The following is a 13411-nucleotide window of genomic DNA, read 5'->3' as shown; positions in this document are numbered from 1 at the left end:
TATTGTGTATTATTTAATCGAACATCGTAAGAGTGAATTTCATTTGAATATTTCTTTGGGAAATAGATAGCCAAAATTTGTATCTTCATTTGGCATTGGCATTCATGTCTTAGTTCTATGTCTCTCAAATTTACAAGTAATTTGTATTTATTCGTGAAGGAATAATTATTTTACTTTTAGGGAGGTAAAACATGTTGATAGTAATTTTTAAGAAATTAAAAAAATTTAATTATTTGAAAGTTAAGTATGTTTGATTTGTCTCTCATATTAACTTTAACACCATTGCATTATATGCATTTACAAAACAAAAAATACTAGATACTTTATTTTCTATGAGTTTCTTTAATTTTATTTAATTTTCTTAATTTTAATGTAGTTTTTATATTTTTGTATTATTATATTAGTTTATTAATTTATAAATTAAAAAATATAAAGCTCATGGGGCTTTCACCTCGCCCCATATTAAGTAAAATGCCCCGCTTCATGCCCCCGCTCTTTAAAACACTTATAAAGATAAAGTTCGAGTGATAAGGACCAATACTGTCACGACCCAAAACCCGACCCGTCGTGATGACGCTTATCGTGAAACTAGGCCAGCCTCAACTCAACAATCAACACGATAATAATAAGTTTGAAAACATTTATGGAAGATTTTAACAATTTAACGAACTATTTGAAACATAAGAAATTAAAAGAATAGATACAATCCATCCCAAAATCGAGGTGTCACTGAGTGCATGAGCGTCTAACGAAAATACATAATCTAATCTATTGTCTAAGGGAACAACTATGATACAACTGGAAAGTAAGGTGGAGAGCCAAGGCCTGCGAACGCCAAGTAGATACCTCAATAACCTCCTAAGTTAGAAGCCTTGATCAACCACTGCCGCTGAATCCAAAGTGTTTGAATCTGCACACGAGGTGCAGGGGGTAACGTGAGTACATCAACTCAGTAAGTAACAAGTTCAACCTTTGGACTGATAGGTAGTGACGAACTCAACCTCCTCAAGGATAACAGAAATAATGTACAGAAACGTAGGCATGCTTTCAGTTAAATAACAGCTCGAACAGTATAACATAGCAAGTATAAACAAGGTAAAGAAGTGTAACTCTACTACATCTACATGTCAATGCACATGCTGTATGGAATGCACCATGCTGAGTGCCTCATGCGCCCACAGTCTCAAATGCTCGTCCACTCAGTACAGTATATGGCTCATACGGCCCAGGGAAGATCCATCCCAGAATATATACATCTCTGACAACAGTCACTTAGTACTAAGGAAGGCCATTCCAGCCTATGGAGAAGATCCATCTCCAGATAATAGTAATGATAACAACCTCACAACCAGTTAGTACTGTATATGGCTCACAGGGCCTAGGGAAGATCCATATGAAAATTATCAAATTAGACCAAAAATTCCGGACGCGCTCCCAAGTCCCAAATCACCTAACAGAGCTAACCAAATCATAAAAATTCAAATCCGAGATCGAATACTAAAATGTCAAAACTTGGTCAAACCTTTGAAAATTAAAGCTTCAAGCTGAGAATTGTTCTTCCAAATCTATTCCGATTATACTGAAAATCAAAACCGACGATTTACATAAGTCATAATACATCATACGGGGCTAGTCATACCCGAGAACTGCCGGGCGAAGTGTAAATGCTCAAAACGACCGATCGGATCATTACAAATACAAAAATGACAAAATACATAAGTTGCACCCTAAATATGACCAAAAGACTCGGTTGCACACTGATGCATTACGGGCGTTCAAGTACCCCTTAAATGCATTTGGAGTGAATTATTTTCAACCATGAAACACTAATACCATTCTCACAATACAAGATGCTTTACATACACACGCCATTTCAGCGCCATATCAGAAATCTTCTATCTTTTGTAATTTTTACTCGTTTTTCTTTTTTATTGAAAGTTTTTTTTTCTCACTTAGATTTCTACACTAATTAATCCTATTTAACCACTAAAGTCCTTAATAACAATCCTATCTTGTCATCATTAGAAACCACCCCACACATCCCATCCCTCTCTCTATCTCTTTTATAACAGCTTTTTCTTCTTCGCTGCCAACCAATTGGCCACCAATATCACCACAACTTCAAAGCCAATTTCAACACCACCACCACCGGTTACTTGTTCTTCATCAATATATTTTAATATTTTTCCTACATAAATGGCTTGAATTTTCGATTCTCTAGCTAATAGGAATGTCAATAGGAGAGAAGCTAGAATCCGATATTCTATTTTATTTTCAGATATTGTGCCCGATTTTGTTCAATTTTTTTAATGGAGTGACATCTAAAAAATAATCAAAGAAACAGTTGGTATTAATTCCATTCAAACAAAACTAGGTGGTAATGAGACGCCTGTAAAGTTCAATTGTGCAACGAATTTTTTGGACAAGTTTAGGCTGCAACTCATGTATTTGCATAGAAAAATATCATTCCGGCTATCAAATTATACTACTTTTGGTACCAACATCAACTCACATAGCTTAAATGAGTGCTATAATACAAATAATATCATTGCATTAACCAAGGTAAATACTTCATCCGTTCACTTTTACTTGTCCACTATGAATTTTGCACATCTCTTAAGAAATAATAAATGAAGTTTATAATTTACTATGATACCCATATTAATTGATGCATATTTTTAATGGATTTAAGAAAATGATTTAATATGAGCAATTAATACTGTGGGTATAACATGAAAAAGAATTTGTATTCTCTTGATATGCTAAAAGTGACAAGTAAAAATAAATTTTATTTTTAGAATATTGGACTAGTAAAAGTTAACGGAGGGAGTAATTTATATCAAACAAAATTTAACCCGTTTGGACATAGGAATTTTTTCACTTTTTTTGAAAAAGAAAATCACTTTTTTTTTAAATTAATGTTTGGCCATAAAATTTCCAGTTTTCACTTGAAGATGACTTTTAGAATTTTTCGAAAATTTGAAAAACTCCAAAAAACTGTTATTCAAAATTTTCACTCAGGTCACTCAAAAAACATTAAAAATAACCCAAAATTTTATTCATGTCCAAACAAATCTCTATTTTTCAAATGCTATTATCACTTGAAAAAAAAAATCACTTTTATTTTGGATTTTTATAATTCTTACGTCCAAACCTCCACTAAGTTTCATCAACCTAAATTTCAGTTCCATAAACCCAAATCACGGTTTCAAAACATTGAAATAGAAAATCAGCCGAAAATTCCAAGAACATTATGTAAAATTCAAGAAAATAGATACCCAACAAAATTCTCCCAAAAGGGATTTTGCCATTGTTACGCTCAACATTAGTGCTTTAAAAGGATTTCTTGGGATTCGCCCCGGGCACTATCAAAATACCCTGGCTCCCGGGTGGGTTAGTTATGTGAGGCTTACGCCTCAAGCACCCTTGTTCTCCCAAAACATGCCTAATGTTCGCTGCTCGGGCTCGCCTAATAGTTCCTCGCGCAAATCATATGTCAAATTCTATAATTATCATTGTTGACACTCAAAATTTTAATCACTTAATTGGAGAACTCTCAATTAAAGGTGCATATAGTGTGTATTTCTTGAGAAAGAATGCATACTTAGGTTGTTGTTGAACAATGTTAGTCCCAATAAGGGTAGGTACTGCTCGGCGTAATTCAATTGTAAATGTTATCTGTTCGATATTAGTTATCCGTTTATAAATATGCTAAGCCGATAATCAAACCAATAAAATATCAGCTATTGGGTATTGGTTAGTTAGTTATCGATCATTATCGGTTCGGTTATCGGTTTACCCGATAAGATAACTCAATCTAGAAGGAAGATAATCGAAGATGAGCACAAAAAATAAATATGCTAGACTGATAATAGAAGAATGAGCACATAAAATAAAGAATCGAAATATGATGACCCGATATGCCATCTAATGTTTTAAACCTTCAATCTATGTTTCAAAGCCTTCAATAGCTTCTTTGAGCCTTCTTCGATTTGCATGCATATTCCAGATATTTTTTCGGAAGGCTTTTATGTTAAAAATTGTTAAAATATAAAATTTTACCTTAAAATCTATTTGAGTTGACTTTGATCAACGTTTTGAGCAAACAACATCATATCCATGTTTAGACGGTCCTGGTGGATCATTATCATGATTTGGGACTAGGGCGTATGTCCAGAATCGAATTCTGAGGTCCCTAGCTCGAGTTATCGCTTTTTGTCGAAAATTGAAAGTTTAAAGGTTTAATGACTTAGAAAATTGACCAATATTTGACTTTGTTGGTACGGGGTCCGTATTTTGATTCTGCAATCTGGTAAAGGTCCATTACTATATTTATGACTTCTGCCAAATTTGGTGAGAAGCGAAGTTAGTTTGACGTGATTCAGACGTCTTGTTATTAAAATAGGCGTTCTAAAGTTTTATTGAAAATTTTATTTTGTTTGGTGTCCGATTCATAGTTCTAGGTGTTATTTTGGTATTTTAGTCTCGCGAGTGACTTCGTATCATATTTTTGGACTTGTGTGCATATTTGGTTGGGAGCCCCGAGGGCCCGAGTGAGTTTCGGATAGGCTACGGATGGTTTAAACTTAGAAAAATTTGGTTTTTTGGGACTTCTGCTGATTTTTGGTGTCATGTGCTTCGTGATCACGAAACCTTTCTCACAAATGCAAAGGGGAATTTGGGATAGGGGAGATTTTCTTCATCACGAATGAGATAGTTAGGTCTCGACGCGGAGTGTTGGGGGTTTTACCCACCGCTTCTCGCGACCAACTTCTCGCGAACGCATAGTTGTATGGACCTGTGAAGGGGATCATTGTTTCTTCTATGCAAATGTGAGCATTGGCTTGCGAACACGAAGGCCAGGGGGAGCAGCCTTTGTGAACGCGTGAGAGGACTCACGAACGTGAAGGCCACTTAGCCTGCTGCACATCGCGAACGCGGCAGGCCCTTCGCGAATGCAAAGAAGGCCTAACGCCCAAACCTTAAAATATTCCAAAATAGGGATTTCTCCCATTTTTCATAACCCTTCCATTAGAGGTCGGGCTAGGGGCGATTTTGAAGAGAAAATTCAACATCAATGCATAGGTTTGTACACTTTAACTTATTTTCTTTCATTTCTAACATCACCCATTAATTCCTAGCCCTAATCTTTGTTCTTCCATGGTAGAAAATTAGGGATTTAGGAAGAATTGGGGAGTTTTTGAAAATTAGTGATTTAGACTTCAATTTGAGGTCGGATTCTGAAACTAATTATATAATCAGGCTCGGGAGTGAATGGGTAAATGGATTTTAGTCCGACCCTCACCAAGCAGGCTCGGGGTCGATTTTTAACTTTTTGGGGAAAAGTGTGAAAATCCTAAATTTATGCATTATAATTGATTCCTTTAGAAATATTTGACATTATTGAGTCAATTGTGGTTAGATACGAGTGGATTGGAGGCGGATTGTAGGGGAAAGACACCGGTAGAGCTTTGAGTCGATCTTTGGAGTGAGGTAAATTTCATGGTTAACCTTGACTTGAGGGATTAGGACTTGTTAGCCTATTTGCTACTTGTTTAAATGTTGGATACAACGTATATGTGAGGTTACGAGTACTTATGCATTGTAGTTGGGTCGAAACATGTGGGTGAGACTTGTTTCTTGTAATTTATTGCTTTCTTTGATCATGATATCCATGCTTAGACTAGTTATTTACTAAATTAATCGTTCTTTCCGCATTTATGGGCTATCTACGATAAATTGAGTATTGTTTCTGAAGTTGAGGTTGGTATTGTGGAACCATTATTGACGTAAGTTTTGATCTTGTTTATTTTATCTTCCTATTGATATATGTTCACTGTTACATGGTAAGGGAGAGGGTTAAAGTATAAAAAGGTGATTTTGTGTCGTACTTGAGAGTTAAAGCATGAAGGATGATGTTGTATCGTAATTATCGATTCATGATGAAATTGAGAGTAAATGTAACGACCCGGCCGATCTTGAGAGTTAAGCCCCGATCCCATAATAATTGTTTTCCCCGTATCTATTTCTGCTATTGTGATTTGCCAGGAGGTTTCGTTTTGGTTTAGGGAAGTGTTTGGGACACTTAGTCCCCAAATGAGAGCTTAAGTCTTAGAATGTGGACTGTAGTCGAAACAGTATGAAGACGATCCCGGAATGGAATTTCGTCGATTTTGTTAGCTCCGTTGGGTATTTTGGCTTAGGAGTGTGTCCGGATTGTGTTTTGGATGTTTGTAGCTCATTTAGGCTTGAAATGGCGAAAGTCGAATTTTTGGCGTTTTGGACCGGCAGTGGAATTTTTGTTATCGGGGTCAGAATCCAATTCCAAAAGTTGGAGTAGATCCATAGTGTTAAACATGACTTGTGTGCAAAATTTGGGGTCAATCAGATGTGGTTTGGTTGGTTTCGGTATCGGTTGCAGAATTTTAAAGTTTCAAGCTTTTAAAGTATGGATTGGAGGGTAATTCATTATTTTAGCATCACTTGATGTGATTTAAGGGCTCGACTAAGTTTGTATGGTATTTTAGGATTGGTTGATATGTTTGATTGAGGTCCCGGGGGGCTCGGGTGTGTTTTGGATGCTTAACGAGTCATTTTGTGACTTAGAAGGATAGTAGATTTTGCTGGTTTTTCGGTTGCAGACATTTGTTCTTTGTGTTCATGAAGAAGACCTGAGTCAGGAAGAGAAATTATTTTTCACGTTCGTGAAGGGGAGCTCGCGTTCGCAAAGGGGAGCTCGCGTTCGGGAAAGTTGACCAGTGGAAGTATCGCGAACGCGAGAAGTGGAACGTGCTCGTGAAGAGGAAATGTGGAACCGCTGGACCCCAAGGATTTCTTCTACGCATTCACGTCGAGGACAACGTGTTCATGAAGGGTTTGGCAGGTGAAGTTATGCATTTGCAATAGGGTACTTGCGTTAGTGAAAGAGAAAATTGGAGCAATAATTTTTGTGCTTCACGAAAACGCGGGGCTTTGACCGCGTACATGAAGAAGGGCATGCCTGGGCAGAATTTAAAGTTAAAAAAAACGAGGGTTTGAGTTCATAACACAAAATTTTGATAGAGAGCTCGGTAGAAGGCGAAATTTAGAGAGATTTTCGGACGAAGTTTGTGGGTAATGATTCCTAACTTCTTTATGATTATATCCCACTAATCTATGCTTGATTTCATTATTTAATTTTGGATTTGGGATGGAAAATTGTAAAAAATTGAGAAAAGTGCTTAGGCCGAATTTTGGGTTTTGATCGAGATTTTGGTATCAGATTTAAGTAAATTTGGTATGGTTAGACTCGTGAGTGAATGTGTGTTCATAGTTTTTGACTTTTACCCGATTCCGAGACATAGGTCCGGGGAGACGTTTTGGGAAGAATTTCTAATTTCTTGTTTTAGCTTTGATTTCGGTAGCTAGATTAGTTCATTGTAGTTGTATTCATGTTGTGAAATTGATTTGGCTAGATTTGGGCTATCTGGAGCCGGATATTCGTGAAAAGAGCATTATGACGGATTGATTTGAGCTTGGTTTGACGTAAGTGGCTTGCCTAACCTTGTGTGGGGGAACTCCCCTTAGGGTTTTGTACTGTTTGATATATGAGCGACGTGTACGTGAGGTGACGAGTACGTGCACGAGCTATTTGTTGTGAAGCTCCATTTTTCACTAAGTCACAACCTGTTTTCTTCTTGTTTGAACTACACTAGCATATATACTATCCTATTTAGATTAGGAAAGCATGCCTACTTGTTTTAACTCCCTACTTGAACTCTATGCAGCATGTTTAGTGAAATTACCTACTTTTTATTTATTTGAATTTAGTCTAAACTGTAGGTGTTATTGCTATGATTGTTTTTTATATTGGTTATGTTGCATATTTACTTTGGGACTATGAAACGGTATTCCGGGAGATCTCCATGTACTGCATATTTACTTTGGGACTACGGAACGGTATTCCAGGAGATTCCCCAACACTGCATATTTACTTTTGGATTAAAAAATGGTATTTCGGGAGATTCCCCTGCACATTTTATGTTTGGAACTATGGGACGGTATCCCGGGGGATTCCCTATTGTTACCCTTATGTTTCTGAGTTGTTGTTCTTCTATGCTTATTTCCTGGTTAAATTTCAGCATTTATTGTACTCTGATATTTCTTTCTGTTAAATTTTATTATATTTATACCAGTAGGGCCCTGACTTAATCTCGTCACTACTCGATCGAGGTTAGGCTTGGCACTTACTGGGTACCGTTGTGGTGTACTCATGCTTTTTCCTGCACATGTTTTCCGTGTGCAGATCCAGGTACTAGCTATCAGCCTCGAGTCTAGTCGCGTGGTTGCTGCTTCAGGAGACTTCAAGGTACATTTTCCACGTCTACAGATCTCGAAGTCCCCTTGTGTTAATGTTTCCCTTCTTTTCTTGAAACATAAATGTATGGAGTAGTTAGAAACTCTTAGAAGCTTGTGACATTGCAGCATTCCGGGTTTTGTGATTGTTTTATATATCGAGCGACATCGTTTATACTTATTAACTATATTTGTTAGTTGTTATCTTTGTGTTTCTATTTCATTTCCGCAATATTAGGCTTACCTAATCATAGAGACTAGATGTCGTCACGACATTTCACAAAGGGAGAACTTGGGTCTGACAAGTTGGTATCAGAGCTCTAGGTTCATAGGAGTCGTGAGTCACAAGCCAATTTATTTGAGTCTCACAGATCGGTACAAAGACATCTATACTTATCCTCGGGAGGCTATGGAACTGTTAGGAAAAAATTCCACTTCATTTGATTCCTTGTCGTGCGAGATTATTGACTTCGAAATTCTAAACTTTTGTTTTCTATTCTCTCACAGATGGTGAGGACACGTGCTACCAGGGGTGACCAGGCACCCGCGCCCCCTGCTGAAGCCTCCAGAGGCCGGCGCTGGGGTAGAGGTCGAGGACGTTCACGTGGTGTAGATAGAGCATCCACGCGAGCTAAATGGAGCCACTAGTAGCTCCAGTCGGAGTACAAGCACCTAATACACCTACTACTACTACTCCAGCTCTCCAGGAGACCCTTTCACAGTTCATGAGCATGTACAACACTCTACAAGCAGCGTTGATTCCCCTTGCTGCAGCCACATCTCAAGCCGGGGGAGGAGCACAGACTCCCGCCGGCTGTACTCCAGAGTAGTAGGTAAAGATTGATCAGATCCCAGAGGTTATACTGGTACCGCCTGTAGCCCCAGTTCAACCTGAGGGTAGGGAAGCAACTTTATAGGAGGTGCATCGGAGGCTCGGGAGGTACAAGAAGTACGACCCTCCTATATTCAATGGTCTAGCATTAGAGGATGCTCATGTATTTCTAGAGGAGTGCCACCGTATCCTCCGCACTATGGGCATAGCGAAGTCGAGTGAGGTCTCTTTCACTACCTTTCAGCTTCGAGGAGAAGCCTATTAGTGGTGGCATACTTATGAGTTGGACAGTCCACTGAGGTAGCTTCTCTTACATGGACTTAGTTCTCGGACATGTTTTTGAGAGAGTATGTCCCTCAAAGCCTCAAGGATGCATGACACACAGAGTTTGAGCAGTTGCGCTAGGGTACTATGACTGGTTTTGAGTATGCCATTCGTTTTAGTGACTTGGCTACACATGCAACGACCTTGGATTCTATAGTCAGAGAGAGGGTTCGTCGGTTTATTGAGGGGTTCATTCCCAGCATTAGGACTAGCATGGCCTAGGAGTTAGAGATGGATATCGTATATCAGCAGGTGGTGAGTATTGCTAGGAGAATAGTGGGCATACTTTCTTGGGATAGAGAGGAGAGAGAGGTCAAGAGGTCTCGAGAGTCGGGCCATTATTCTGGTGCCCGTGCCCCAGCTATAGTACGTCATGGTAGGGGTTATGTGAGCTGCCCCATTCATTCAGCTCTTTCAGCAGCTAGTGGTATTCCAGCTCTTCCTAGACCTCAGAAGCATTATTACACACCTCCAGTATCTAGGGTGCCTCCTGCACGGGGTGCCATCAGCTGTCAGTTCAGCAAACCTGGCCTGAGCCAGTCACAACTGCCCTGTCATCCTAGAGCTTGTTCTGAGTGTGGCGACACTCGCCATATGGTGAGGGATTGCCCCAGACATAGGAGGGGTGCACCTCCAAAAACCTCTCATCCACAGCGTGCTCCACCAGGTCCCCAGGCTATGATTACAACACCAGCTGCCACCCCACCTGCTCAGCTAGCCCGAGGTAGAGGTCGAGGTGGTAGAGGTCGCCCTAGAGGGGGAGGCTAGGCTAGATACTATGCCCTTTCTAGTCGTACAGAGGTCGTTGCTTCCGATTTTGTCATTACAGGTATTGTTCCAGTCTTTCATAGAGATGCATCGGTTCTATCCGATCCAGGATCAACTTATTCTTAAGTGTCATCTTATTTTGCCCCGCATTGGGGCGTATCTTGGGATTCTTTGAGTTCCCCTGTTTATGTGTCTACTCGTGTGGGAGATTCTCTTATTGTAGATTGTGTGTATCAGTCGTGTTTGGTTACTTTTAGTGGTTTTGAGACTAGAGTCGATTTGTTATTGCTCAACATGGTAGATTTTGATGTTATCTTGTGCATGGACTGGTTGTTTCCCCATTATGCTATTCTTGATTAACACGCCAAGACCGTAATGCTGGCTATGCCAGGTTTACCGCGATTAGAGTGGAGGGGTACCTTAGATTATACTCCCTTCAGGGTTATTTCATTTCTTAAAGCTCAACGAATGGTTGAGAATGGGTGTGACGCATATCTAGCTTATGTGAGAGATGACAGTATTGATACCCCCATATTTGATTCAGTACCAATAGTGAGGGATTTCCCTGATGCGTTTCCAGTTGATCTTCAGGGCATGCCGCCTGATATAGACATTAATTTTTGCCTTGATTTGTTGACGGGCACTCAGCCCATCTCTATTCCCCCTTATCGTATGGCCCCTCCTAAGTTGAAGGAACAGTTGCAGGAATTGCTTGATAAGGGCTTCATTCGACCCAGTATGTCACCTTGGGGTGCTCCAGTGTTGTTTGTGAAGAAAAATGATGGTTCTATGCGTATGTGCATTGATTATGGCTAGTTGAACAAGGTTATAGTGAAGAACTGATGTCATTTGCCTCATATTGATGACTTATTTGATTAGTTACAGGGTGGCCGAGTGTTTTCCAAGATTGATTTGTGCTTAGGTTATCATCAGGTTAAGATTCGGGAGCCAGATATCCCGAAGACTACTTTTAGGACTCGGTATGGTCGTTATGAGTTCCTTGTTATGTCATTTGGGCTGACCAACGTCCCAGTAGCATTTATGCATTTGATGCACAGTGTGTTAGGCCTTATCTTGAATCGTTCGTCATTGTCTTTTATTGATGATATTCTGGTGTACTCCCGGAGTCGGGAGGATCACGAGCAGCACCTGAGGACAGTGCTTCAGACATTGAGAGAAAGGAATTGTATGCAAAGTTCGCAAAATGTGAGTTCTGGTTAGATTCCGTGGCATTTTTGGGTCATGTGGTATCAAGTGAAGGGATCAAGGTGGATCCGAAGAAAGTGGAAGCAGTGCAGAGTTTGCCTAGACCATTCTTAATACAGAGATCGAGAGTTTCCTTAGTTTGGCGGGGTATTACTGTCGATTTGTTAAGGGATTTTCATCTATTACAGCACCCATGATTAGGATGACCTAGAAGGTTGCTCCATTCAGGTGGATAAAAGAGTGTGAGGAGAGCTTTCAGAAGCTCAAGACAGCTTTGACTACAACCCTGGTATTGGTATTGCCTTCAGGTTTGGGATCTTATATTGTTTATTGTGATGCGTCGTGAGTTAGCCTCGACGCGGTGTTGATGCAGGACCATAGGGTGATTGCCAATGCGTCTAGACAATTGAAGGTGCATGAAAAGAACTATCATGTCCACGACCTTGAGTTAGCTGCTATTGTTCATGCCTTGATGATTTGGAGACACCATTTGTATGATGTCCCTTGTGAGATCTACACTGATCACTAGGGTTTCAGCATCTGTTCAAGCAGAAGGATCTTAATTTGCATCAGAGGAGGTGGTTAGAGCTGCTTAAGGATTTTGATATCACCATTTTGTACCACACGAGGAAAGCCAATATGGTGGCCGATGCTTTGAGTCACCAGGCAGAGAGTTTGGGGAGTTTATCTTATCTACCAGCAGTAGAGAGGCCCATGGCGTTGGATGTTCGAGCCTTATCCAACCAATTTGTGAGATTGGATATTTTTTAGCCTAGTCGACTATTGGCTTGTGCGGTCTCACAGTCTTCTCTTTTTGATCGTATCAGGGAGCGTCGGTATGATGACCCCCATCTGCTTGTCCTTAGGGTCACGATCCAGCACGGTGACGCCAAGGAGGTCACTATTGGGGATGATGGTACTTTGAGGATGCAGGGCAGGCTATGTGTGCCTAATATAGATGAGTTGCATCAGTTGATTCTTCATAAGGCTCATAGCTCGCGATACTCTATTCATCTAGGTGTCGCAAAGATGTATCAGGACTTAAGGCAGCATTATTGGTGGCGTAGAATGAAGAAGGATATAGTGGAGTATGTTGCTTAATGTCTAAATTATTAGCAGGTTAAATATGAGCATCACCGACCCAGTAGGTTGCTTCAGAAGTTGGAGATTCCACAGTGGAAGTGGAAGCGGATCACTATGGATTTCGTTGTTGGACTCCCAAGGACTCGACAGAAGTTTAATGCAATTTGGGTAATTGTGGATAGACTGACCAAGTCAGCTCATTTCCTTCCTGTGGTGACTACCTATTCTTCCGAGCAGTTGGCTCGAGTTTATATCCGTGAGATTGTCAGACTTCATGGCGTTCCGATATCTATCATCTCTGATCGAGGCACACAGTTTACCTTACGGTTCTGGAGAGCTGTACAATATGATTTGGGTACTCGGGTGGAGTTGAGCACATCATTCCACCCTCAGACAGATGGGTAGTCTGGTTGCACTATTCAGATTCTTGAGGATATGCTCCGTGCGCGTGTGATGGAGTTTGGGGTTCTTGGGATCTGTTCTTTCCCCTTGCAGAGTTTGCCTACAATAATAGTTATTAGTCCAGCATTCAGATGGCACTGTATGAGGCTCTGTATGGTAGGTGCTGTCGGTCCCCAATGGGTTGGTTCGAGCCGAGCGAGGCCAGATAATTGGGTACAGACTTGGTTCAGGATGCCTTGGAGAAGGTTAAGGTGATTCAGGATAGACTTCGCATAGCCCAGTCCAAACAGAAGAGTTATACGGACCGGAAGGTTCGCGGTGTAACATTCGTGGTCGAAGAGCAGGCCTTGCTCCGCATTTCGCCTATGAAAGGCGTTATGAGGTTCAAAAAGAAGGGAAAGCTAAGCCCAAGGTTTATTGGTCCTTTTGAGGTGTTGTGGCATGTTGGGGAGGTTACTTATG

At 40.3% G+C, this 13411-nt stretch overlaps 1 protein-coding gene across 1 annotated transcript; it reads left to right on the top strand.

Moving 5' to 3' along the window:
* Positions 1-8969: 8969 nt before the first annotated feature.
* On the top strand, positions 8970-12952 carry LOC138868509 (uncharacterized). Its single transcript, XM_070146064.1, has 5 exons — positions 8970-9150; positions 9900-10214; positions 10650-10928; positions 11994-12214; positions 12584-12952. The coding sequence occupies exons 1-5, from the start codon at positions 8970-8972 to the stop codon at positions 12950-12952; spliced, it is 1365 nt and encodes a 454-aa protein (XP_070002165.1).
* Positions 12953-13411: the final 459 nt, after the last annotated feature.

This window comes from Nicotiana sylvestris, chromosome 5 (genome assembly GCF_000393655.2).
Source record: "Nicotiana sylvestris chromosome 5, ASM39365v2, whole genome shotgun sequence".
Lineage (NCBI taxonomy): Eukaryota > Viridiplantae > Streptophyta > Magnoliopsida > Solanales > Solanaceae > Nicotiana > Nicotiana sylvestris.
The sequence above is the reverse complement of the archived record's forward strand: the minus strand, read 5'-3'. Positions and strand labels throughout refer to the sequence as shown.